We start from the raw sequence: 27,812 nt of genomic DNA on the forward strand, positions 1-27,812 counted from the left end.
CATTCATAATATGTTTTTTGCTTTTTGATTCATCTCCTCATTCAGCATGATAGTTTTTCTTTTTTTGCTAAAATTTCTTCCTTCATTTCATCCTTCATTCCAAATACCAGGATGCGTATTTGTAACTGAGCTTTGTATTGCGTTATAAAAACCTCTGCACTGTTTTTTGTTCTTGGCATCTTGCCACATGTCTGTTCATAGATGTTCCAAAGTTCTATGGGAAATGTAGGTTCAACTCTGCATCTCTGAGACCCTTAGCTTCCTTCTCCTCCAATGTAGTGTGCTTCAAAATAAGAAACCAACTCTTGGGGCAAATCATTGTCACCTCTCAGCTCAATAAAGCCATCAATAAAATGGCTTACTGAAAGAAAGTCTAACTCATTTCAACCAGTTGAAACCAAAGTGTCAAACCAAACAGTCTACTAGTTATTTTATCTTTCACAGCAAAATTGCCTTACAGAAAATTAGTCATGTATTAAAAGGGTTTGCAGCAAAAATGCTCGTGGCAAAGATGTCTATGGCAGAGAAGCTTGTGGCAAAAATACCAGACACATACTCATACTCCTCCATCGTGCCCAACAGAGAAACAGAACACCTTCCCCTTTTTTTTAAACCCATAATGCAAAGGTGGTTCTTAAAATCTTGCCATTTGATAGAAAAAGAAATTTGGAATGCAAACTAAAAGCAGAGAATAGGCAGGGGAAAATAAAACACTTCTTCCTATGGTCTAGAATAAATAGCAACCCCTACTGTCTGCGTCTAGATTCTTCTAAGTCATAGGACTCCTAAAATAGGGGGAGCCGCAGGTACCCTTACAAAGAATTATAGGCAGAAAGAATCCAAGGAAGACATCCACAGAAGCAGATTATCTTCCTTTCTTCTACTAAGACCATCACTCCCACATCCTAATTCGGTCATATCCTTGGCCCATGACCTAGGTCACCTCACATTCTTCTTCAGGAATGATTCTGTGTGTGTGTGTGTGTGTGTGTGTGTTTGTGTGTGTAAGACTGAGACAGGCAGACAGACAGACAGACATGAGTGGGTCAAGCAAAAAGAGAGGCAAGGATAAGGGTATATAAGAGTAACACAAAGAAGGAGAAACAGGTCTTGGGATCTCCCTGGAAGGTTGACTTGAACTCTAACTTTGACCACCAAAGCATCTATCCAGGAAAAGTAATAATTTGTCTTAGAGATAAGAAGATTCTGCAGGCCTACTAGTTTAGCAAACCTACATGTGGGAAGAGAGAGTCCTTTTTGTTTAAAGAAAATTGGTAATAATTCTCATACCTTCACAAAAGCAAAATATCTCTTCCATCTCTCCTTTCTTCTTTTATGTGTCTACTCTCTCTGTTTGCATTTGATCTGGCTAAACAAATCAGTCAAGGTAAAAACCTAAATATTTGAGAAACCTATGTGTCAAGGAAGTTGTGTGCGTGTAGGGGGGGAATATATAAATGTTTTGGCAGTAGGTTTGATAGCAGAAGCAAATGTTTTGAGTTTTTTAAAAAATTAATTTCCCTGGGAAGAATCAGAGCAATTCTAGGAAGAAAAGTTTTCTTCAGTGACTTACAGAGTCATCTGAAGTGTTCTCCAGTGACTTACAGAGTCATCTAAAGTGTTTCATACATGAAGAAGGAAGCATGAAAGCTTTTGGATATTGACTCCCCCACTCCAGTATCCTAAGAATTTGATACTACAAATAGCTACCTAAAATATAGACTAGAAACTAACATTAGTTGAGTCTCTATTATTGCCAAGCACTTTGCTAGGAACGTTCTTTTTTGTCATAAATGTTACCCCCTTAGTTCCCACAATAACTGTTACAAGGTAACATTTGTTATATGCATTTCATAGATGAGAAAATTGAGGCTCAGTAACAGAGTGAGGATTTTAATACAGATTTTGTGAACTCTGAAGCTCAACTCTAACCGTAGTCTGATATATATATCAGACACAAACATTTAATGTTGACCATGCATAGCAAATACATTTTTCTACTTTGTTTTTTCACTAGACAAGTGTTGATGTTCCATGTTTGGGTGTCCTGGCAGCAGAACTGTCTCTTTTGTGTTCCCATGCTGATCCCGCAATCACACAACAAGCATCCTTGGGAATGTATCACCTCCTCTGCATTGCAAAGTGTCAGAATGGTAAGAAAGATTCATCTTTTCTAAGGGTTACTAATAATCTGTTCCTAATTATTATACTTGTGGGTCCCAAGGGGGCTCTATGTCTGTAGATTTCAAAATCCTGCCCCAAGATCTATAGCTTCACTTTTTAAAATGTATTTTAAAATCTTTTTTAGAATTATTTTTAAAATGTTATAGTTGGTCCTTCAATGTCTATAACATACTATACTTGGATTAGTGTTGGGTGTTAATGGTGGGGACAGGAATGCTGGATGGAGGCAGGGAAGAAAGAGAGGAAGAAAAATTACCAATGGGACTTTTTAAAAAGAGGCATACTTTTTCTCTGTAATGGAGTATCAAATAGAATACTCAGATTCTTGCTTCAATGGTGGGGAAAAATTAGCCCAAGACCTAAATAAATGCTGCTCTGGTCTGCCTAACAAAGCATAAGAGCAAGACCTTATGGTATCAAACTATTTCCAAATACTTTAACAGAGAATAGATTTACTGTCCCATAATAAAGAACTATTTAAAGATTATATATACTAATTGTTCTCAAGCCATTGGACATCAGATAACAAAGGACAATGATTCCTAATGAGATGGGAACAAATGAACAAATAAAGCAGAGTCTACAATTGACTGAGTTTACAACTTAGAGTAAGTTTCTAGGCTGCAGCCCAGAAAGGAGTAACCCAAGAGTCTCACCAAGTTGAAGAGACAGAATTGGGAATCCAGATAGATCAAGATATCTAGAGTTCACAGAGCAAAGCGCCAGAAAGGAGTGCACAAAGAGAGCTCCAGAGATGTGCAGAGAGCCCTTTAACTATCTGGCTATGTAAGGATCAGAGCACACATGTGAGGAAACTACCTGAGGCTTGTGGGTGGGATGGTGGGGGTAACACCCAAAATGGTTAAAGGATCCACCGAATCCCGAAAGACTGGAAATGGTGCCCATGCCTATAAGCTAGAATTTAAAACTTCATAATTCATAAGTAATGAAGCAGAGTACAAAGAGATTTTGTCTCATCAAGAGGAAAAAATTATCCCTGAATTATTTTAGTGCCACTTAACAAAAGTTAAAAACAAGACCTAAAGTTATCAACTGATCTCCAAATACTTTGTTTATCAGAAAAAACTCAAGCTTACTTCTAGGAATACAAAAATTCCATCACTTAACAAGTTAAAATGAACAGTTTGGACAAGTTAAAATTAACAATGTCTGACATGCAACAAAAAATTACCAGGTATGCAAAGAAACAAAATACAACCCACAATAAAAAGTAAAATGAATAAAAACTGACCCAGAAATAACACAGATGATAGAATTAGGAGAGTCATTAAAACAATTATTATAACATATTCCATTTATTTAAGGAGTTAGAGAAAAAGATGAATATGCTAATGAGAGACAAAGAAAAGTCTCTAAAAGACCCAAATTGAATCTCAGGAGATGAAAACTACAATATCTGAGCTGAAAAACACTCTGGCAGGGATTAACGGTATAATCTTTTTTATTGAGGTATAGTTGATTTACAATATACACAATATACATTTATAATAGGTGTACAGTATAATGATTCAGTATTTATACAGATTTTACTCCATTAAAAGTTATTATAAGATAATGGCTATAATTCCTTGTGCTATTAATATTTCCTTGTTGCTTATCTCTTTTATACATAGTAGTTTGTATCTCTTAATCGCATATGCCTAATTTGTCCATCCCCTCTTCCTTCTCCACTTTGGCAACCACTAGTTTGTTTTCTATATCTGTGAGTTTGTTTCCATTTTGCATATACATTCATTTGCATTTTTTATTTTTTAGATTCCACATATAAGTGATATCATATGGTTTTTGTCTTTCTCTGTCTGTCTGACCTATTTCATTAAGCATAATATTCTCTAGGTCCATCCATGTTGCTGCAAACGGCAGAATTTCATTCTTTTTTATGGACGAGTTTTATATATCTATATAGATAGATAGATGATAGATAGATAGACGATATATCACATCTTCTTTATACATTCATCTGTTTATGGGCACTTGGGTTGCTTCCATATCTTGGCTATTGTAAATAGTGCTGCTATAAACATAGGAATGCATGTACTTTTTCAAATTAGTGTTTTCATTTTTTCTTCATTTTACTTTACTGGATATATACTCAGGAGTGGAATTGCTGGATCATATGGTAGTTCTATTTTTAGTTTTTTGAGGAACCTCCATAGTGTTTTCCATAGTGGATGCACCAATTTACACTCCCACCAACCCTGTACAAAGGTTTCCTTTTCTCCATACTCTCTCCAACATTTGTTATTTGTAGACATTTTCATGATAGCCATTCTGACAGGTATGAGGTGATATCTTATTGTTGTTTTGACTTGCATTTCTCTAATAATTAGTGATGCTGAGAATCTTTTCATGTTCAACAGTGTAATCTTAAAAGGAGCTGGGGCTGGGAGGGGGCAACATTTCATTCAGAGTAAAGGTAAGGTAAGGATTATAGCAAATTTCTCATGAGACAATGCAAGCCATAGGCAATGAAGTAATCTCATAATGTACTGAAAGAAAAAGCTGTCAATCTAGAATTCTTTAACCAGCAAAAGTGGTGCTCTTTCAAAAGCAAAAGTGAAATAAAGACTTTTTAGATACACAAGAGCTGGTAGAATTTATCACTAGCATATCTGAAGTATGAAAAATATTTAATGAAATTATTCAAGAAAAAAATGATGTCAGATGAAAATCTAGGTCTACATAAAGGAATAAGGAGCACTGGATTGCAACTATGAAGGTAAATATTAAAATTTTCTTCCCTACATTTTAAATCTCTTTAAATGAGAATCAACTATTTAAAGCATGCAAACAAACAAACAAACAAAAACAATGTAAAAGCTAAATATGTGACAACAATATCACAGAGGCTTGAAAGAGGGTGAAATATGAGGTTCTTATCCATAAATTCATAAAATATCACTTCATAGTAAACTGTGATAAGTTAAAGATGTATAATATAAATCCTAAAGGAACTACTTAGCTAATATAACAAAGAGTTACATATAATAAGCCAAAATGGAGATACAATAGAATCATAAAAAATACTTAATCAAAAAAAGACCAAAAAAGAAGAAAAATAGAAAGAAAAACAGATGGAAATATGGAAAACAAAAAGTAAAATGAAGACTTAAATCCACTCATAATAAATATAAATGCTCTAAATATCTCCAATGAAAAGGCAAAGATTATCACACTGGACAAAGAGCAAGACTCAACTATGTGTTGCCTATGAGAAATCTACCCTAGATGTAAAGACACAAATAGAATACAAGTTAAAAGTTGGAAAATGATATAACATGCTAACACTAGTCAAAAGAAAACTGAAATGACTATATCAATATCAAAAAATACACACATTTCAGAGCAAAGAATGTTTCCAGGGAAAAACAGGGTAATTTCATAATGATAAAGGGGTCAATTAATTAAGAAGACATAATCCAAAACACTTATGTACTTGAAAATGAAACATATTAAAATAATCAAAATACATTAAACAAAAGCTGATAGGACTACTATGAGAAATAAATCTACAATTACAATCAGAGAATTCAATACCACTTTTTCAATAACCTATTACACAAAAAATCAATAAGGATACAGACCTGAACCAGCTAGACCTAATTGACATTTATAGAACACTCTACCAAAAATGGAAAACTAAACATTCTGTTCAAGAAAAAAACAGAAAATTTACCAAAATAAACCATATTATAGACCATAAGACAATCCTCAAGAAATCAACAGGTAGTTAAGTCATACAAAATATGACCAAAACAGAGTTAAATTAGAAATCAAACACAGAATTAACACCATACAGAAAAATAAACTCAAAATGGATTAAAGACCTAAATGTAAGACCAGGTACTATAAAACTCTTAGAGGAAAACATAGGCAGAACACCCGTTGACATAAATCGCAGCAATATCTTTTACAATCTGCCTCCTAGAGTAATAGAAATAAAAACAAAAATAAACAAATGGGACCTAATTAAACTTAAAAGCTTTTGTACAGCAAAGGAAGCCATAAACAAAACAAAAAGACAACCTACAGAATGGGATAAAATATTTGCAAACAATACGAATGACAAGGGATTAATCTCAAAATTTATAAACAGCTCATGCAGCTCAATATCAAAGAAAACAAACAACCCAATCAAAAAATAGGCAAAAGACCATACAGATGGCCAACAGGCATATGAAAAGATACTCAACATTGCTAATTATTAGAGAAATGGAAATCAAAACTACAATGAGATGTCACCTCACACCAGTCAGAATGGCCATCATCAAAAAATCTACAAACAATAAACACTGGAGAGAGTGTGAAGAATAGGGAACCCTCCTACACTGTTGCTGGGAATGTAGATTGGTACAGCCACTGTGGAGAACAATATGGAGGTTCCTTAAAAAACTAAAAACAGAGCTACCATATGATAGAGCAATCCCACTCCTGGGCACGTATCTGGAGAAAACCAGGATTTGAAAGGATACATGCAACCCAATGTTCATTGCAGTGCTGTTTATAATAGCCAAGACATGGAAGCAACCTAAATGTCCATCAACAGATGAATGGATAAAGAAGATGTGGTACATATATACAATGGAATATTACTCATCCATTAAAAAGAATGAAATAATGCCATTTGCAGCAACATGGATGGACATAGAAATTGTCATACTAAGTGAAGTAAGACAGAGAAAGACAAATATCATATGATATCACTTGTATGCAGAATCTAAGAAAAAAATGATACACAAATGAACTTATTTACAAAACAGAAACAGATTCACAGACTTAGAGAATGAACTTATGGTTACCAGTGGGGAAGGGTGGGGAGGAAGGATAGATTGGGAGTTTGGGATTGACATATACACATTGCTATATTTAAAATAGTCAACAAGGACCTACTGCATAGCACAGGGAACTCTGCTCAATATTCTGTAATAAACTAAATGGGAAAAGAACTTGAAAAAGAATAGATACATGTATATGTATAATTGAATCACTTTGCTGTACACATGAAACTAACAAAACATTGTTAATCAACTATACGCCAGTGTAAAATAAAATTTTTTTAGATTTTAAACAAGTTAAAAATAAATAAATAAATAGAAGTGGGGGAAAGATTTATTCAAGTTAAACTTTTATCAACTTTTTAAGAAATGGAAACTCTGGAGATAAATTTTTAAATTTTAAAAGAAAGAAAGATATCTGAAAATTCAAAATATTTGGAAACTAGATAACCTGTTTCTAAATAATAAATGTGTCAAAAAAAAGAAATAAGAAGGGAAATTTAAAGCATTTTGAACTAAATGAAAATGAAAATATAAAATTTCAAAATTTATGGAATACAGCTAAACAAGATCCCAGAGGGGAAATTCTTAGCACCATATGCCTACATTAGAATAGAGAAAAGTTCTTAAATCAATGACCTTAGCTTCTGCCTTAAGAAAGTAGAGAAAGAAGAGCAAATAAAAGCAGAAGTAAGAAGATGAGAGGAAATAATAAAGACCAGAATAAAAACCAATAAAACTAGAAAGCAGAAAAACATTAAGGGAAAGCAATGAAGCCAAAAGCAAATTCTCTGAGAAGATCAGGGGAGAAATAAGAGACACAAATTACCAATATAAGGAATGAGAGAAATAATGTCACTAAAGATTCTATGGGTATTAACAGAATAAAAAGTGACATTATGAAAAACTTTAGGCCAATAAATTTGACAACTTAAACAGACAAAATTTATTGAAAGACACAAATTACCAAAGTTCACTCAAGAAGAAATCGATAATCTGAATATTCTATATCTAGCAAAGAAGTTGAGTTTGTAGTTTAAAATCTTCTGCAAAGAAAAGTCCAGATCCACAGGGAAAACTCCAGACTGAAACGATCTATCAAACATTTAAGAAAGAAATTATACAAATTCTTCCAGAAATGGGAGGATGAGGGAATACTTGCCAACTCATTCTATGAGGCTGGCATTATTCTGACACCAAAATCACACAAAGACATTACAAGAAAAATAAAAACAAAAAACTACAGACCAATGTCCCTCAAGAACACTGATGAAAAAAATTAATCAAGCTTAGCAAGTCAAATAGTACACTAAATAAAAAGAATAATATACCATGGCCATGTGGAATTTATCCAGAAGTGCAATGTCAATTTAACTTTTTGAAAATCAACCAATGTAACATACCACATCAACAGATGAAAAAAATAACCATATGATTATTTCAATAGATACAGAAAAAGTACTTGACAAAATTCAACATCCATTCCTAATAAAAACTCTCAGAAAATTAGGAATAAAAGGAAACTTCCTCTACCTGCTAAAATACATCTATGAAAAATCTACACCTAACATCATACTTAATGGTGAAATACTGAATGATTTCCCCAAAAGACCAGGAAAAAGACAAGGATGTGCACTGTCATTACTTCTGTTCAACATTGCTTTGGATAGAATAGAATAAAGAGTCCAGAAATAGATTCACACATGTATGGTCAAATGATTTTTGACAAAGGTTCAAAGGCAATTCAGTGGAGAAGGGATAAACTTCAATAGACATTGTTGGAAAAATTGGTGATTTATATGCAAAAAAAGAACTTTGATATATATCTCATAAATGCATAAAAGCTAATTCAAAATGGATCATAGGACTACATGTAAAACCTAAAACTATGAAACTAGAAAGAATCTTTGTACCTTGGATTAGGCAAAGATTTCTTAAACATAACCCCAAAAGCGTGACCCATAAATGAAAAAAAAAAAAGATAAATTAAGTACCTCTGCTCTTTGAAAGACACTTAAGAGATAAGCCACAGACGGTGAGAAAATATTTGCAAATTACATATCTGATAGAAGAATTATATTCAGAATTTTAAAGGAACACTCAAAACTCAGTAAAAAAAAAAAGAAAAAGAAAAAGCAAGCAACCAAATTAAAATAATAATAGTAGATTTGAACAGTCATTTCACTAAAGAAGCACAGATGGCAAGGATGCACATCAAAGGATGATCAATATACAGTCATAAAAGAAAGGTAAATTAAAACTGCAATGAGACACCACTGCACTCCAGTTAAAATGTCTAAAATTGAAAAGACTGACCATACAATGCGTTATTAAAGGTGTGAAGCAACTGGAACTCTCATACATTGCTAGAGGGAATGTGAAGTGATGCAACAGCTTTGGAAAATAATTTGGCAGTATCCTAAAAAGTCAAACACACATCTACCATACGATCCAGTCATTCCACAGCTTAGTGTTTACCTAAGAGAAATGAAAGCAAATATCCATTCAAAGACTTGTACGTGAATGTTGATAGCACCTTTATTTGTAATAGCACCTTTATTTGTAATAGCCAAAAACTGGAAACAACCCAAATGTCCACCAAAAGGTGAATGAATAAGCAGATGATGGTATATATGTACAATGGAATAGTATCCATCACTAAGACTATTGATACAAGAAAAAACATGGATGGATTGCAAATAATTTTGCTGAATGAAAGATTCCAAACAACAAAAGAGTATATACTAAATGGTTCCACATATATAAAACTGGAAAATACAAACTTGACAGAATGCAGATCAGTGCCTGCCTTTGAATCAGGGAGTAGGATCTGGGAGCAGGTTTGATCAATTACAAAAGGACATGAGGAAACTTTTGGAGGGAATAAATCTTTTTTTATTACAGTGATGTTTACAGGCACATACATATATAATAACTTACCAAATTAGACACTTTAAATATGTTGCATATTGGTTATATCTCTATAAAGCTGTTAGCAAACAAGCAAAGTCATTTAAAACCTACCTTCTCTAGAACAAAAGACATCTGCACCTGAAGCTTATGTTGAGGGCTTTTCTCTTTCTTGCTGTACCACTCCCCCAGCTCTTTGCAAAATGCCTCCAAGTCTGCTCTTTTACCAATAGACATGTCAACTTAGCAGTAGCTCTTCCATTGCACTGAACAATGCATTTGATGGCCTAAATGTACTTGATATTTGGTCAACTTATTAAAATTATCTATGTCCTTTATTCATATTTCACAGGCCTCTCTTAAACACGTTTTAAACTCTGGGTCAATGTAGTCATAATATTTTATGTGACTAAACTGTTAGCAGAGAGTTAAACATTCAGAAACTTTAGACTTCCAGAATTGGGCAGGAAGAGGAAATTAGAAATAGCAATGTTATAGAGGAACCAGTGATCAAATAAAAACCCTAAACTCTTTTCCTTAATACAGCGGATATTGCAAAAAATAAAAGTACAAAGTATGATAAGCCTGGAAGTCATTGCCTCCTGCCTTCTCCCTCTGATATAGAATTTCTACCCAAGATCTTGCAAAGAGACAAAAGTAAAATTGCTCAGGTAACTTAGCCACCACTTTATCCTATGGCTTTTGTTTCATGTGTATTATTACTTTTAGTGGCAACTTATTTCAACAAAATTTATATTTTTAATAGATTTTTTTCTGTTTTATTTAAATTCAGTAAAGCAAAGAGTAAATGATAGAGTAGAGCATTTGGCTTCCTGATTTTCATCTCTATTAATAAGAATTATGCCTATTATTCCAGAATATAGCAATTTATATTATTTTACCTAATCCTTACAGAATGCAAATGAGATAGGTGTTTCCTAGTTGTTATGCTTCTTATTGTTTGGCTAATAAGTTACTAAAGATAGGAAACTTCTGATTTTCTAGCAAAATTAATGAAGTCAACAATTAACAGCCTTTTCAATGCTATTATAATTTATTCAGCAAACATCAAAATAATGTGATTTACATTTTAGAAACCTCTTAAATTTAAATTTTTTTAAAAGTTCAAGTGATAAACCTCAGTACCAAGTAAATAATTTTTACATTGACCCAACCCTTGGGGAAAATCATGAGGCTCTATAACTGTATACATTCCCTCACCTTCTTCAAAGTATATGGGCTTATTCATATGCTTGAGAGGTCACTGGTGCCTAAGTTGTGCTGTCCAACAGATGGCTGTCTAGCTACATACATTGAGTCAACAGTTCAGCAAAGTCTGCTGGGGAGGCTCTTCAGGCTAGCTTATCTCTTGAGTTGGGAGGGTCTTATGGTTCCTCCTAAAGGTACATGCATAAAGCAGTGCCTTGCCCTCCCACGACTGAGGTAGATAGAATTGTGGGAGGCTGAGGAGATATGAAAGCAATATACCTCAAATAATACAATCAAAACTACCACATAGATGTCCTAAATATGCATCTTCATGATGATGCATCTTTCCAAAATCAAGCATTATTCATAATTCACCTCCCCTCAAAAGTCACAAACCTGGTTGACTACGAAGTTGTCTATTTAAGTGAAGAAACCAGGCATCTGTAGAGGTTTACTAGAAAATCCTTTTACATCCTTCCATGCTTCACTCCAGAGCCCTAGAATTGAAATCCTGAGCCCCACAATTAGGCTAGTTAGCCTAAAACTGGCAGCTTCCTCAGGGTCTCTTCCAAGTGGTTCTTGGGTCTTACTATCTCCACTTCCAGTTTAGCGTCCTCTCTTATCTGAGTTTAATGTCCATCAGATTTAGAAATCCTTGGGTTTGGGGGAGGGTGCCCTGGGTCCTGTGTTCATGACCTGTTATTCAGTTCTCAATTGTGAGATCAAAGCAGGTCTAGTACTAGCATTGTGTGCAAGAGCAGTAGCTGGAAAATCCTGAGGTAGGTACTTTCAGAGGTAGATTGGGACAAGTGAGTGAGAGAATCTAAGGTTGTAGTAAGGAAACCAAGAGGACCATATCCAAAGACAAAGTCCAAAGGATGCAAATAGGAGGATAAGCATCAAGGTTTTTAGCCAATAGAGCTAGATCATATTTTATAAAGGGAGCCCTTATCATTTGATGTACTCTACTGTCATATCTACACCTTTGTTACTGAGTCCAAACTCATACTGCTCGCTGCACAATAGACCAACAAGTCAAAAGACAAGGTGTTGGGGCAAGGAATAGTGACTTTATTCAAAAAGCCAGCAGACCAAGAAGATGGTGGACTAGTGTCCCAAAGAACCATCTTACCCGAGTTAGAATTCAGGCTTCTTTTACATTAAAAGGGGAGGGGAGGTGTGACTGGTTGTTGCAAACTAATTGGTGCTGAAATCCTTTGTTCTTGCAGCTGTCCAGGTAGGTCTGGTCACAATGTTCCTGTAAACCTCCAACAAGACAACTATTATTTTCTATTCTGCACCTTTTTATCTCTATATGAATGGAAACGTGTTATACGTTTAAAGGTCAAGCCTGAGAGACAGAATATTGAGAAAGGGTTAGTATGTATATTCTGGGCTATAGGCCACATTCTCTTACTGTTTGAGACAAAGGTGCAAAGCTAGCATGACTAAGCACAGGCAATGGAGCACAAAGGCTAGAGCTAAAGGAATAGATCCAATATGGAGTCAGGTTTGTTCTTCTTTGTTCAACCTTGACATACTGGAAACTTCTAACACTATCTCTAAGTTTCACTAGGAATTGCTCCTTCTACAACTTTTTAATAGACACCAAACTATTTTGTTGAATAAACAAATATGCAAAAGAGAATATTTCCTCTTCAAATGATTTTTTTAAATTCAACATCTTATATAATTAAATCTGGCTTTCTCAAAGTAGAGCAAACTATTTATAATATTCAGTTCACCTCACCAAGCCTTAGTGACCCTCCTTTATCCATCTTTCATAGCTTTCCAAAAATACTATCCCTCACCCCTCTGTCCAGTAGGAGGGAGCCTGGTGGTCATCAGTTTTCACTCAGAACTCAGTCCTTCCCTATTGACCAGAAAGAGCTATGTTCTATTCCTTTAATGGGGATGGAGAAAAGCTTTTATTGGCAATATTGAGTACTTTCTGTATTTTAGAGAATGGCACACACACACACACATAAAGGAAATTTTGAATATATATATATATATATATATATATATATACACACACATACACACGTACAAAAGGAGGAAATGTGGTTCATTCATAATTGAGAGATCCATAATATTGTGATTTTTTTTCACATTTTATAGCCCATGGATATTCCTCTAACTTTAAAAAGAGATTGTTTGAATTGTAGTTGTTGTACCTCAATCGTGGACATATGGGCCTTTTTTTCTCTTCCCACTTCTTGATACTTCTCTGAGAAAAAGCCCACACCTTTGAATGACCCTGCCTTTCTTACCCCATCCTTTCCTTCATCTTCTACAAATCATGCTTGTTTCTGATCTGAGCAAATTCATTTCCAAAGCTGAAGTTCACAATAATTTCTAGTATTTGAATAGCTGAAATGGGATAAAATCAATATTTTATAGTTCCTCTGAATTGCAATGCCATGATTTTCCACTTCTCCCTGGCTTGCCCCCAGAGCTGACTTATTCAGATGAAAATGTTTTAATTGCTTTAAAAATCAGATGAAAAAATATATATAATTCAACTTGAATTACAGTCATCTTAATAGCAACACAATTGTAAAATATAATTTTTAATATTTTTTAATGGAGGAAAAGGCCCACAGCAGCAAAGGTGCCTAGGGCCTACAAAAATCATACGGCCCTGCCTGGCCCTGAAGCTTCCCTCAGGATGTCTGGGTTCAGCTGTCTTGCTTCTCTTGATATAAGTAAGGCCTGAGATCATGACTCTCCTTTTTGGTTTCAGAGTGTAGGACAAACCTTATTGCCACGCTTGCTGACTGACTTTGTGTGGAGTCTCCTGATGAGACTCTCTGCACCTGATCAAACAACTGCATCCAAGGCAGCAACCATACTGAAACTGACTCTGGAATATTATGCCCATAAGGTCACCATGGTAAGATACTTGACAATGAGCAGGGGAGTGCAGAATGCATTCTCTAATGGGCTCTTACTGCCTTTGTTATATGCCTACTTCTTTTCACATATATTTCTTGCCATTATTCATTATGTCACTTCATAAAATGAGGCTTTTGTGTGAAATATTTCAAGCATACAGAAAAGTTTCAAAATAATGTAATGAACATTCACTCACCAATCATACCAAATTGTAACATTTTTCTATACTTGCTTCAAATTTTTAAAAAATGCATTAACAACAATAAAATAGTACAACTGTAATTGAAATCCCCTGTGTAACCATTAAGGAAAGTTTTAAGAACCCTCAGCTTGCTGTAGGGCTGGCCACATAATTTGTGGGGCCCAGTGCAAACTGAAATGTGGGGCTTCTTATTCAAAACATAGAAAATAACTACCATTAGATGTAGAAACATATGAAGATTTTCCCTATCTCTCTCTCTCAATTTGTCATGGAGTTGTTATTTTCTAAGTTAAAAAAAAAAAACCCTAAAATTTTATAACATTACCATGCATTTTGCCATCCATCTTTCTATTGTGCAATGCCAATCATAGCTGCAAATATAAGAGCACACAACTTAACAAAATACTACAATTCATATTTCATATTTCGTGCATGCATATGTATTTTATTCTTACCAGAAGAGTGGTAAACACTACACAAAACTACCTTAATTGTCTTTATTTCATTCCTTGTCATTCACACATTCTATTAACACTCTCTATCTTCATTTTGTTCATGAATAAGGAAAGATTGAATGGAAAAGAATTTATGGATTGCCACATCTTTCTCTTTCCTTCTATGTCATCATTTTCAGCCTAAGTGGTTGAGGCATCAATAAATGTTTATCTTATACCTGCTTTGATTTCCCACTGAACCCCTGCACATCATGGGTTCACTGGAATTCTGTGTTCTTAGGGAATTGTGAATGCTGCCTCTGAATGAGGCTGCAGGAACCATAGCTGACTCTCATACTGCCACACACACACACACACAGGCTCCATTGTCCCATGGGACTTCACCTACAAAACACAAACTCAAGGAAAACTTATTAAAAATTTCAATATGACAACAGCAGAGGTTTAAACAAAGTGAAGGACCTTCTGAATGTGGGACCTTGTGCAAAAGCATAGGTCACATGCCCATGAAACCAGCCCTGATGGAGACATAAGGGCTGAACTCCCAGTTCCCTCTCCTGACATAGCAGTGTTATGTGATTGTAGATAAACTGAGTGCTTGCACTCAAACTCAGAGAGCAGGAAAGGGGAAATAATGCTTCTTACAAACTCTCATGCTTCTACAGACAGGAGCATTCCAAAAGGCACGCAGACCAAGGGGAAAGCTGGAGGGCAACAGTCATTTCTTTAACAAAATAAAAGTTCTCCTCTCATGCAGTGAGAAAAGGAAGCTAGGTAAAACCATATCAGGTCCTGGAGAAGACGAGAAGCCAATTAGAAAACTAGATGTGTAAAACTAGCCTGTGCTACAATGAAATCATTAAACATGGAGAAATAAACTGAACAAAAATGGGGTTCAGCAACTTATTTCCCCACCCCAGCTCCCACAAACAATTGAACTACTGAATACACTGGATTCTTGGCTTAAACAGGGTTGGATTCTAAAGTCAGTTATAATGAAAAATTGCATTAAAAGTATCCTGAAAATCTCCTAAATTGCAAGTATAGTTTGTGGGCTTACTACTTCTAAATAAATCTAACACAGCACGTCTTTCCTTGAGGATTGAAGGAAATCATCATTTCTACAATTGAGCATACAGTAACATAGCTGGCTTGTTTTAGGGGCATGCTGCATTTAAAGTAGTAGGAGGAGGATGAGAAGAAAAAGCTCTAAACCCAATAGTTAAGAGAACTCTGGAGAAGATCACTGGTTTATGTCTCCCATTTCATGTTTACCTTGTAGCATATGTGGTGGGATGAATGTTTTACAATAAACACTTCATTTTGTTTGTTTAGAGTAGAGGGTTGGGCACAGATAATTCAGTTGTATACGAGGCAATTGCAATGGAATGTAAATTTACATCAAACAACTTTTCAGCTTATGGTCTCTGAGAAGTACTTTCAAAATAAGAAATGAGGTGATCTGGGTAGATTAAATTTGATGTTGAATATACAACCATTGGTTTGAGAAAAATTCCAGGTCTAGTTAAAACTCTCTTTATTCAAAAATGAAGAGGGATTGGAGACAAGATGGTGGAGTAGAAAGACCCGAGTTCACCTCCTCTCACAAGTACACCAAAATCACAACTGCTGAACAACAATTGACAAAAAAGACGGGAGCCTACCAAAAAAGATATTGCAAGGAAGGAATAAAGAGGTAGACATAGAAAATGGACTTGAGGACATGGGGTGGGAGGGCGAAGCCGGGGCGAAGTGAGAGAGTGGCATGGACATACATACACTACCAAATGTAAAATAGTTGGCTGGTGGGAAGCAGCCACATAGCACAGGGAAATCGGCTTGGTGCTTTGTGATGACCTAGAGGGGTGGGATAGGGAGGAAGGGAGGGAGGCTCAAGAGGGAGGGGATATGGGAACATGGATATGCATGTGGCTGATTCACTTTTTTGTGCAACAGAAACTAGCACAGTATTGTGAAGCAATTATACTCCAACAAAGATCTATTTAAAACAAGATATTCTACATCCAAAGACACAAAGAAGAAACCACAATGAGATGGTATAAGGGGCACACTAGTGATATAACCAAATCCCATACCACCCAGGTGGGTGACCCACAAACTGGAGAATAATCATGTCACAGAGGTTCTCCCACAGGAGTGAGAGCTCTGAGCACCATGGCAGGCTCCCCAGAATCAGGAGGTGGAGCCCCCTGAGTATTTGGCTTTGAAGGTCAGTGGAGCTTGATTGCAGGAGCTCCACAGGACTGGGGGAAACAGAGACTCCAGTCTTGGAGGGCACACACAAGTTCTTATGCACACTGGGACCCAGGGCAAAAGCAATGATTTCATAGAAGCCTGGGCCAGACTTACCTGCTGGTCTTGGAGGGTCTCCTGGGAAGGCAGGGAGCAGCTGTGGCTCTCTCTGGGGTCATAAAAGCTAGTGGTGGACATATCAGGGAGTGTTCATCTATGTGAACTCTGGCTGGAGGAATATATCTTGCTTGGGTCCTTGGCACTGAGACCTGGCCTCACCCAACAGCCTGTAGGCTCCAGTGCTGGGATTCCTCAGGCCAGACAACAAACAAGGTGGGAATACAGCCACACCCATCAGCAAACATGCTGTCCAAAGACTTCCTGAGCCCATAGCCACGAATAGACACATCCCTTGACATGGCCCTGCCCACAAGAGGACCAAGACCCAGGTCCACCAACCAGAAGGCAGGCACTGGCCCCTCTCACCAGGAAACCTGCACAAGCCTCTAAACCAGCCTCACCCACCAGGGGGCAGGCACCAGAAGGAAGAAAATTATGATCCCACAGGCTGCAGAACTGAGTGTGCAAACACAGGTCAGAACCTACCCTGGGACTAGCTAGTCTCTGGCCATTCGGTGATAAGAGGAAAGTGTATTGCTGTGACACAAAGGACATCCCCTACTGAGGGCCACTTCTTCAAGGTTGAGAAACATAACTAACCTACTACATAAATAAAATACAAATAGAATTTTTTTTAAAAAAGAGATGGCAAAGGAATATATTCCAGACAAAATGAACAAGATAAAACCACAGAAGAACAACTAAGTGAAGTGGAGATAGGCAATCTACCCAAGAAAGAGTTCAGAGTAATGAATATAAAGATGATCCAAGAACTCGGGAAAAGAATGGATGCACAGAGCAAGAAATTACAAGAAGTTTTCATCAGAGAGTTAGAAAATAAGAATACAATAACTGAAATGAAAAATACACTAGAAGGAATTAATAGCAGAATAAATGAGGCAGAAGAATGAATCAGTGAGCTGGAAGACAGAGTGGTGGAAATCACTGCTGCAGAACAGAATAAAGAAAATAGAATGAAAGTAAATGGAGACAGTTTAAGAGACCTCTGGGACAAGGTCATAGGCACCAACATTCACATTATAGAGGTCCCAGAAATAGAAGAGGGAGAGAAATGGCCTGAGAAAATATTTGAAGAGATAATAGCTGAAAACCTCCCTTACATGGGAAAGGAAACAATCACCCAATTTCAGGAAGCACAGAGAATCCCATAAATGATTAACTCAAGAAAGAACACACCTAGACACATAGTAATCAAATGGACAAAAATTAAAGACAGAGAAAACATTAAAAGCAACAAGAGAAAAGCAAAAAATAACATACAAGGGAATCAGCTGATTTGTCATCAGAAACTCTGCAGGTCAGAAGCGGGTGGCATGATATATTTAAAGTGATGAAATGGAAAAACCTACAGCCAAGAATACCCTACCCAGCAAGGCTCTCGTTCAGATTCAATAGAGAAATCAAAAGCTTTACAGACAAGCAAAAGCTAAAAGAATTCGGCACCACCAAACAAGCTTTACAATAAATGCTAAAGGAATAGCTCTACATGGAAAAGAAAAGGCCACAACTAGAAACAAGAAAATTATGATAGTGGTAGCTCACCAGTAAAGGAAAACTTACCGTAAATGTAGGAAATTATCCACACACAAATATGATCTCAAAATCAGTAATTATGAGAGGAGGAGAGTACAAATGCAAGATATTTAAAATGCATTTGAAATTAAGATATCAGGAACGTAAAACAATCATGTGTGTGTATATATATATAGAGAGAGACTACTATACCAAAACCCTATGGTAACTGCAAACCAAAAATCTATAATGGATATACACACAAAAAAGAAAAAGGAATCCAAACACAACACTAAGGATAGTCATCAAATCACAAGAGAAGAGAACAAAAGAGGAAAGGGAAAGAAAAAAGACCTACAGAAAACAAATCCAAAACAATTAACAAAATGGCGATAAGAACATACATATCAATAATTACCTTAAATGTAGATGGGTTAAATGCTCAAACCAAATGATGCAGATTGGCTGAATGGATACAAAATAAGACTCATATATACATTGCCTACAAGATACTCACTTCAGATCTAGAGACACATAAAGACTGAAAGTGAGGGGATGGAAAAAGATATTCCATGCAAATGGAAATCAAAAGAGAGCTGGAGTAGCAATACTCATATCAGACAAAATAGACTTTAATATAAAGACTGTTACCAGAGACAAGGAAGGACACTACAGAATGATCAAGGGATCAATCCAAGAAGAAGAAATAACAATTGTAAATTTTTATGCCCCCAACATAGGAGCACCTCAATATACAAGGCAAACATTATCAGACATAAAAGGAGAAATTAACAGTAACACAATAATAGTGTTAAATGACTCATTAGACCAGATGGACTTAATTGACATTTAAAGAGCATTCCATCTGAAAGAAGTAGGATACACATTCTTTTCAAGTTTACATGGAATATTCTCCAGGATAGATCACATGCTGGGTCACAAAGCAAGCCTCAGTAAATTTAAGAAAACTGAAATCATATCAAGCATTTTTTCCACCCACAATTCTATGAGATTAGAAATCAACTATAAGAAAATACTGTAAAAAACACAAACACGTGGAGGCTAAAAACTATGCTACTAAACAACCAATGGATCACTGAAGAATCAAAGAGGAAATCAAAAAATACCTAGAGACAGATAAAAATAAAAACAACGATCCAAAATCTATGGGATGCAGCAAAAGGAGTTCTAACAGGGAAGTTTATAGCAATACAAGCTTACTTCAGAAAACAAGAAAAATCTCAAATGAACAACCTAACCTTACACCTAAAGCAACTAGAGAAATAAAAACAAACCAAACCTAAAATTAGTAGATGGAAAGAAATTATAAAGTTCAGAGCAAAAATAAATGAAATACAGACAAAGGAAGCAGCAGAAAAGATTAATGAAAATAAAAGCTCATTCTTTGAAAACATTTTTAAAAATGATAAACCTTTAGCCAGACTCATCAAGAAGAAACGGTAGAGGGTCTAAATCAATAAAATTAGAAATGAACGAGAAGGTACAAACAGACATCACAGAAATACAAAGGACCATAAGACATTACTAAAAGCAACTGTATGCCAATAAAATGGACAATCTAGAAGAATGGGACAAACTCTTAGAAAGGTACAATCTGCAAAGACTGAACCAGGAAGAAATAGAAAATATGAACAGACCAATCACAAGTCATGAAATTGAAACCATGATTAAAAATCTTCCAACAAATAAAAGTCCAGGACCAGATGGCTTCACAGGTGAATTCTATCATACATTTAGAGAAGACCTAACACCCATCCTTCTCAAACTCTTCCAAAAAACTGCGGAGGAAAGAACACACCCAAACTCATTCTATGAGACTAACATCACCCTGATATCAAAACCAGACAAAAATACTACAAAAAAAGAAAATTACAGACCAATATCACTGATGAATATAGATGCAAAAATCCTCAACAAACTACTAGGAAACAGAATCCAACAACACATTAAAAGGATCATACAACATGATCAACTGGGATTTATCCCAGGGATGCAAGGATTCTTCAATATACACAAATCAATCAATATGATACACCATATTAACAAATTGAAGAATAAAAACCATATGATCATCTCAATAGATGCAGAAAAAGCTTTTGACAAAATTCAATACCCATTTATGATAAAAACTCTCCAGAAAGTGGGCATAGAGGGAAGCTACCTCAACATAATAAAGACCACATATGACAAACCCACAGCAAACATAATTCTCAATGGTGAAAAACTGAAAGCATTTCCTCTAAGATCAGTAACAAGACACAGATGTCCACTGTCACCACTATTATTCAACATAGTTTTGGAAGTCCCAGCCATGGCAATCAGAGAAGAAAAAGAAATAAAAGGAATACAAATTGGAAAAGAAGAAGTAAAAGTGTCACTGTTTGCAGATGACATGATACTATACATACAGAATCCTAAAACTGCCACCAGAAAACTATTAGAGCTAATCAATGAATTTGGCAAAGTTGCAAGATAAAAAATTAATGCACAGAAATCTCTTGCATTCCCATACACTAATGATGAAAAATCTGAAAGAGAAATTAAGGAAACACGCCCATTTACCATTGCAACAAAAAGAATAAAATACCTAGGAATAAACCTACCTAGGGAGACAAAAGACCTGTATGCAGAAAACTATAAGACACCGATGAAAGAAATTAAAGATGATACCAACAGATGGAGAGATATACCACATTCTTGGATTGGAAGAATCAATATTCTGAAAATGACTATACTACTCAAAGCAATCTACAGATTCAATGCAATCCCTATCAAATTACCAATGGCATTTTTTACGGAACTAGAACAAAAAATCTTAAAATTTGTATGGAGACACAAAAGACCCCGAATAGCCAAAGCAGTCTTGAGGGAAAAAAATGGAGCTGGAGAATCAGACTCCCTGACTTCAGACTATACTACAAAGCTACAGTAAACAAGACAATATGGTACTGGCACAAAAACAGAAACATAGATCAATGGAACAAGGTAGAAAGCCCAGAGATAAACCCACACACCTATGATCAACTAATCTATGACAAAGTAGGGAAGGATATACAATGGAGAAAAGCCAGTCTGTTCAGTAAGTGGTGCTGGGAAAACTGGACAGCTATATGTAAAAGAATGAAATTAGAACACTCCCTAACACCATACACAAAAACAAACTCAAAATGGATTCGAGACCTAAATGTAAGACCGGACACTATAAAACTCTTAGAGGAAAACATAGGAAGAACACTCTGTGACATAAATCACAGCAAGATCGTTTTTGATCCACCTGCTAGTGTAATGGAAATAAAAACAAAAATAAACAAATGGGAGCTAATGAAACTTCAAAGCTTTTGCACAGCAAAGGAAACCATAAACAAGATGAAAAGACAACCTTCACAATGGGAGAAAATATTTGCAAACGAATCAATGGACAAAGGATTAATCTCCAGAATATATAAACAGCTCATGGAGCTCAATATTAAAAAAAAAATCACCCACCCAATCTAAAAATGGCCAGGAGACCTCAATAGACATTTCTCCAAAGAAGACATACAGATGGCCAAGAAGCACATGAAAAGCTGCTCAACATCACTAATTATTAGAGAAATGCAAATCAAAACTACAATGAGGTATCACCTCACACCAGTTGGAATCGGCATCATCAGAAAATCTACAAACAACAAATGCTGGAGAGGGTGTGAAGAAAAGGGAACCCTCTTACACTGTTGGTGGGAATGTAAATTGATACAGCCACTGTGGAGAACAGTATGGAGGCTCCTTAAAAAACTAACAATAGAATTACCATATGATCCTGCAGTCCCACTACTGGGCTTATACCCAGAGAAAACCATAATTCAAAAAGACACATGCACCCCAATGTTCATTGCAACACTATTTACAATAGCCAGGTCATGGAAGCAACCTAAATGCCCATCGACAGACAAATGGATAAAGAAGATGTGGTACATATATACAATGGAATATTGCTCAGCCATAAAAAGGAACGAAATTGGGTCATTTGTAGAGACGTGGATGCATCTAGAGATTGTCATACAGAGTGAAGGAAGTCAGAAAGAGAAAAACAAATATCATATATTAAAGCATATATGTGGAACCTAGAAAAATGGTACAGATGAACAAGTTTGCAGGGCAGAAATTGAGACACAGATGTAGAGAACAAACGTATGGACACCAAGGGGGGAAAGCGGCAGGGGGTCGGGGTGGTGGTGTGATGAATTGAGCGATTGGGATTGACATGTATACACTGATGTGCATAAAATTGATGACTAATATGAACCTGCTGTATAAAAAAATAAATTAATTAAAATTCAAAAATTAAAACAAAAAAACTCCTAACAAACAAAAGTCCCAGACCAGATGGCTTCACAGGTAAATTCTACCGAACATATAGAGAAAACATCCATACTGCTGAAACTGTTCCAAAAAAATTGCAGAGGAAGGAACACTTCAGAACTCATTTTATACTACAAAGCTACAGTAGTCAAAACAGTATGGTCCTGGCACAAAAACAGACATATAGATCAATGTAACAGGATAGAAAGCCCAGAAATAAACCCACCTATGGTCAATTAATCTATGACAAAGGAGACAAGAATATACAATGGAGAAAAGACTATCTCTTTAACAAGTGGTGCTGAGAAAACTGGACAGCTACATGTAAAAGAGTGAAATAGAACATTCTCTAACACCATATAAAAAAACAAACTGGAAATGGATTAAAGACCGAAAAGTAAGACCAGATACTATAAAACTCCTAGAGTAAAACATAGGCAGAACACTCTTTGACATAAATCTCAGCAATATCTTTTCAGATCAGTCTCCTAGAGTAATGGAAATAAAAACAAAAATAAACAAATGAGACCTAATTAAACATAAAAGCTTTTGAACACCAAAGGAAACCATAAGCAGAACAAAATACAGCCTACAGCATGGGAGAAAATATTTGCAAATGATGCAACCAAAAAGAGATTCATTTCCAAAATATACAAACAGCTCATGCAGCTCAATATCAAAAAAAAACAAATAACCGAATCAAAAAATGGGCAGAAGATCTAAATAGGCATTTCTCCAAAGAAGATATACAGATGGCCAACAGGCAGATGAAAAGATGCTTAATATCACTAATTATTAGAGAAATGCAAATGAAAACTACAATAAAGTATCACCTCACACCAATCAGAATGGCCATCATCAAAAAGTCTACAAATAGGGACTTCCCTGGTCATTCAGTGGTTAAGAATCCTCTTGCCAATGCAGGGGACATGGGTTCAAGCCCTGGTCCAGGAAGATCCCACATGCCATGGAGCAACTAAGCCCATGCACCACAACTACTGAGCCTGTGCTCTAGAGCCCACGAGCCACAACTATTGAGCCCGCGAGCCACAACTACTGAGCCCACGAGCAGCAACTACTGAAGCCCACAAGCCTAGAGTCCATGTTCCACAACAAGAGAAGCCACCACAATGAGAAGCCCACACACTGCAACAAAGAGTAGCCCCGGCTCACTGCAAGTAGAGAGAGCTTGCACGCAGCAACAAAGACCCAACACAGCCAAAAATAAATACATAAATAAATAACTTTATTTCAAAAAAAAGTCTACAAATAATAAATGATGGAGAGGGTATGGAGAAAAAGGAACCCTCCTACACTGTCAGTGGGAATTTAAATTGGTGCAGCCACTGTGGAAAATGGTATGGAGTTTCCATAAAAAACTAAAAATAGAGTTACCAGATGATCCAGAAATCCCACTTCTGGGCATATATCTAGATAAAACTATAATTCAAAAAGTAACATTCACCCCAATATTCATTGCAGCACTATTTACAATAGCTAAGACATGGAAGCAACCTAAATTTCCATCGACAGATGAATGGATAAAGAGGTGTGGTATATATATACAAAGGAATATTACTCAGCCATAAAAAAGAATGAAATGATGCCATTTGCAGCAACATGGATGGACCTAGAGATTATCATACTAAGTGAAGTAAGCCAGACAAGTAAGACAAACATCATATGATATAGCTTATATGTGGAATCTAAAAAAAAAAAAAAGATACAAATGAACTTATTTACAAAGTTGAAAGTGACTCATAGATATAGAAAGCAAAACTTATGGTTACCAAAGGGGAAGTTGGGGGGAAGGATAAATTAGGAGGTTGGGATAAATATATACACACTACTGTATATAAAATAGATAATCAACAGGGATCTACTGTATAGCACAGGGAACTATACTCAATATTTTGTAATAACCTATAAGAAAAAGGAACCGGAAAAAGAATTACTGAATTACTGTGCTGTATACCTGAAACTAACACAACATTGTAAATCAACTATATTTCAATAATAATTTTTTTAAAAAAAGAATAAAGCCAGAAAACAAGGAAAAAGTGAATGAAAAGGGGAAAAATAAAACTTGGAGCCTATAAAGAAAATTTGAAAGATTATGATTTAGTGTTTACCATTCTAGTCCAGTCCCTCAACACATAGTTCATTCCTTCGAAATATAGATTCATATCTCCTTTAATTGTCAAAATGTTTTCAGAAGTATATTGTTCTGTTGTGATTCTGTTCCATTATTTTGACTTTTTTTTAAAGGACTCAAATTATATTGTACATATGCTTTCTGAATTGAGCTTATATGTTTTATATAATAAAGTCTACCCATCCAAAATAAACCTTTTAAAAAAAAATGGGTATTCTCCCACTATCCATAAATGCATAGATTGGGAGGCAGCCAAGATGGCAGAATAGGAGGGCCCTGAGCTCACCTACTCCAACAGGTAGGAGTTGTAAAATTACAACTATTTACAGAGCAACTATTGATGAGAAAGACCAGAAAACTAGCAGAAAAAATCTACAACTAAAGCTGTAAAGAAGGAAGCACAGTGAGATGAGTAGGAAGAGCAGAGACACTGTATAGTCAATATCCACACCCCCAAGGAGGTGACCCACAAACAGGAGGATAATCACAATTTCAGAGGTTCTGCCCAAGGAGCGAGGGGTCTAAACCCCACATTGGGCTACCCAGCCTGGGGATCCTGCACCAGAAAGATAAGCCCCCAGAACATCTGGCTTTGAAGGCCTTTGGGGTTTGCTTTCAGGAGAGCCAGAGGGCTGTAAGAAACAAAGAGTTCGCTCTTAAAGGGGACATAGTAAACCTCACATGCTCCACAAGACCCAGGGCAGAAGCAGTAATTTGAAAGGAGTCTGGGTCAGACCCACTTACTAGTCTTGGAGAGCCTCCTAGAGGGGCAGGAGGCAACTTGGACTCACCTGGAGACATAGACTCTGGTGAGTAATGGGGATGAAATGTACAGTGTGGGAAACATATATAATCAAGATTAATGATGGTAACAACACTTATCGTGGTGAACATTTTGTAACATATAGAAATACAGAATCACTATGTTGTGCACCAGGAATTAACATAGTGTTATAGGTTAATTATACTTCAAAAATAAATAAACAAACTCATCGAAAAGGAGATCAGATTTGTGGTTACCAGAGGCTGGTGGGAGGGGTAATTTCCAGTTAGAAGATAAATAAGTACTAGGGATATAATGCACAGCATGATAAATGTAATTAACACTGCTTTATGTTATATATGAAAGTTATTGAAAGAGTAAATCCTAAGAGTTCTCTTCATAAGGAAATATTTTCTCTTTTTCTTTTCTTTTGTATCTATATGAGGTGATAGATGTTCACTAAACTTATTGTGGTAATAATTTCACGATGTATGTAAGTCAAATCGTTATGCTATACACTTTAAACTTATACAGTGCTTTATGACAATTATATCTCAATAAAATCGGAAGAAAAAAATAAATGCATATGTTTATTTCTCATCCAAATAAACATTTTCATTGTGTAGTAATGCACATAAATATGCTTTCCTCTAGTGCTTATTTGTGTGTTAATTGCTGCCTTGGTCATTCTGAGAAGGACTGAATTCTTTTGTCTAAGAAATGCCTCGGTTAGAGGTGGCTGTGCAACGAGAGACTCTTGTTGACCTGTGAAATTGCTTTTCCAGGTGTCTAAAATTGTGGATGTTATTTATAAGCAACTGTGTGGAAATGCTTCTCCCATTTTGAAGCAAGCTATGTTGCGGGTCATTACCTTGTTGACACGTACTTCACCAAAGAAGGTCATCTTTCAACTTATGGACTACCCAGTCCCAGCAGACAAGTAAGCCCCCTCTCACCCCTTCCACAGGGTTTGTTCAGTCTCCAGAGTCAGAGAGACCTGAACAAGTCAGATCTGGTTGCTTTTTTTCTGAAAGAGAATATCTATTTTTGTACCACATAGGATGATTGTAAGGCTTAAATAAGATCACCTATAGTATTCATATCTTCATAAAATATGTGGCACACAGTAGACCATCAAGAAATGATAATTGTTGCTATTATTTATCTGAGGATTTAAATTGTGTTCTGCTGCATATCCCACATTGAAAAACCTCTTCTCAAAGTGATAATGGTTTTTTCCCCACATGTGGTAAAATTCATAGTGTTTTGTTCTCATTTATGAAGGACAGACATAAGATATTTCCAACCACCAATAAAATAATAAAACATTTAAAATTCCCAGGTATAATTGGGAATTTTACCTGTCCCTGTCCCTTAACTGTTTATCTGAAATTCATGATCCAGGGTCATGAGAAATATTTAAGAAGAAAGTATGCTAAGGTGAGTCTACGTGACACTATGAATCTAACAGCCACGTTAGAGGAGCTTATTAAATCACATCACTCCATTTCTATAGTTTGTACATTGGAAGGGAAGGGATTTCTTCTCTACTATTAACAGTATAAAAGGCAGGAAATTACATTATGGAAAGGATTCAGGTTTGGAAACAAATGAAAATGAATTGCATCCCAGCCTTCACCCTTATATCCTGTGTGACATCATGTAAGTTTCATAAACTCCTTGATCCTCAATTTCCTCATCTGTGAAATGAGGAAAGTTCTTTTCATCTATAAAGCTGTTATATGGATTAAATTAGTTAATGTCTGTAAGAGGACAATGAAATCAACAAAATGCTAAACCAATTATATGACCGACTTTCTATTTCCAACTTAAAGATTGTATTTTTTAGGAAGCTTAAACTCACAAAGTATTTTACTATTTAGAAAAGTCCTGGAAACTAAAAATATTCATAAGACTCAGTGTTTTCTCATTCAGGAACTGAGTACCCACTGTGTGTAAAGTATTACCAGCC

At 35.8% G+C, this 27,812-nt stretch overlaps 1 protein-coding gene across 1 annotated transcript in view; it reads left to right on the forward strand.

The window, feature by feature from the left end:
• MROH9 (maestro heat like repeat family member 9) overlaps positions 1 to 27,812 on the forward strand; it is a 130,114-nt gene that overhangs the window by 78,730 nt on the left and 23,572 nt on the right. The window contains exons 7-10 of the mRNA XM_057557563.1: positions 2,018 to 2,153; positions 10,437 to 10,561; positions 13,846 to 13,995; positions 26,626 to 26,780. Coding sequence (XP_057413546.1) covers positions 2,018 to 2,153; positions 10,437 to 10,561; positions 13,846 to 13,995; positions 26,626 to 26,780 — 566 coding nt within the window. The remainder of the gene's footprint in view (positions 1 to 2,017; positions 2,154 to 10,436; positions 10,562 to 13,845; positions 13,996 to 26,625; positions 26,781 to 27,812) is intronic.

This window comes from Balaenoptera acutorostrata, chromosome 1, assembly GCF_949987535.1.
Source record: "Balaenoptera acutorostrata chromosome 1, mBalAcu1.1, whole genome shotgun sequence".
Lineage (NCBI taxonomy): Eukaryota > Metazoa > Chordata > Mammalia > Artiodactyla > Balaenopteridae > Balaenoptera > Balaenoptera acutorostrata.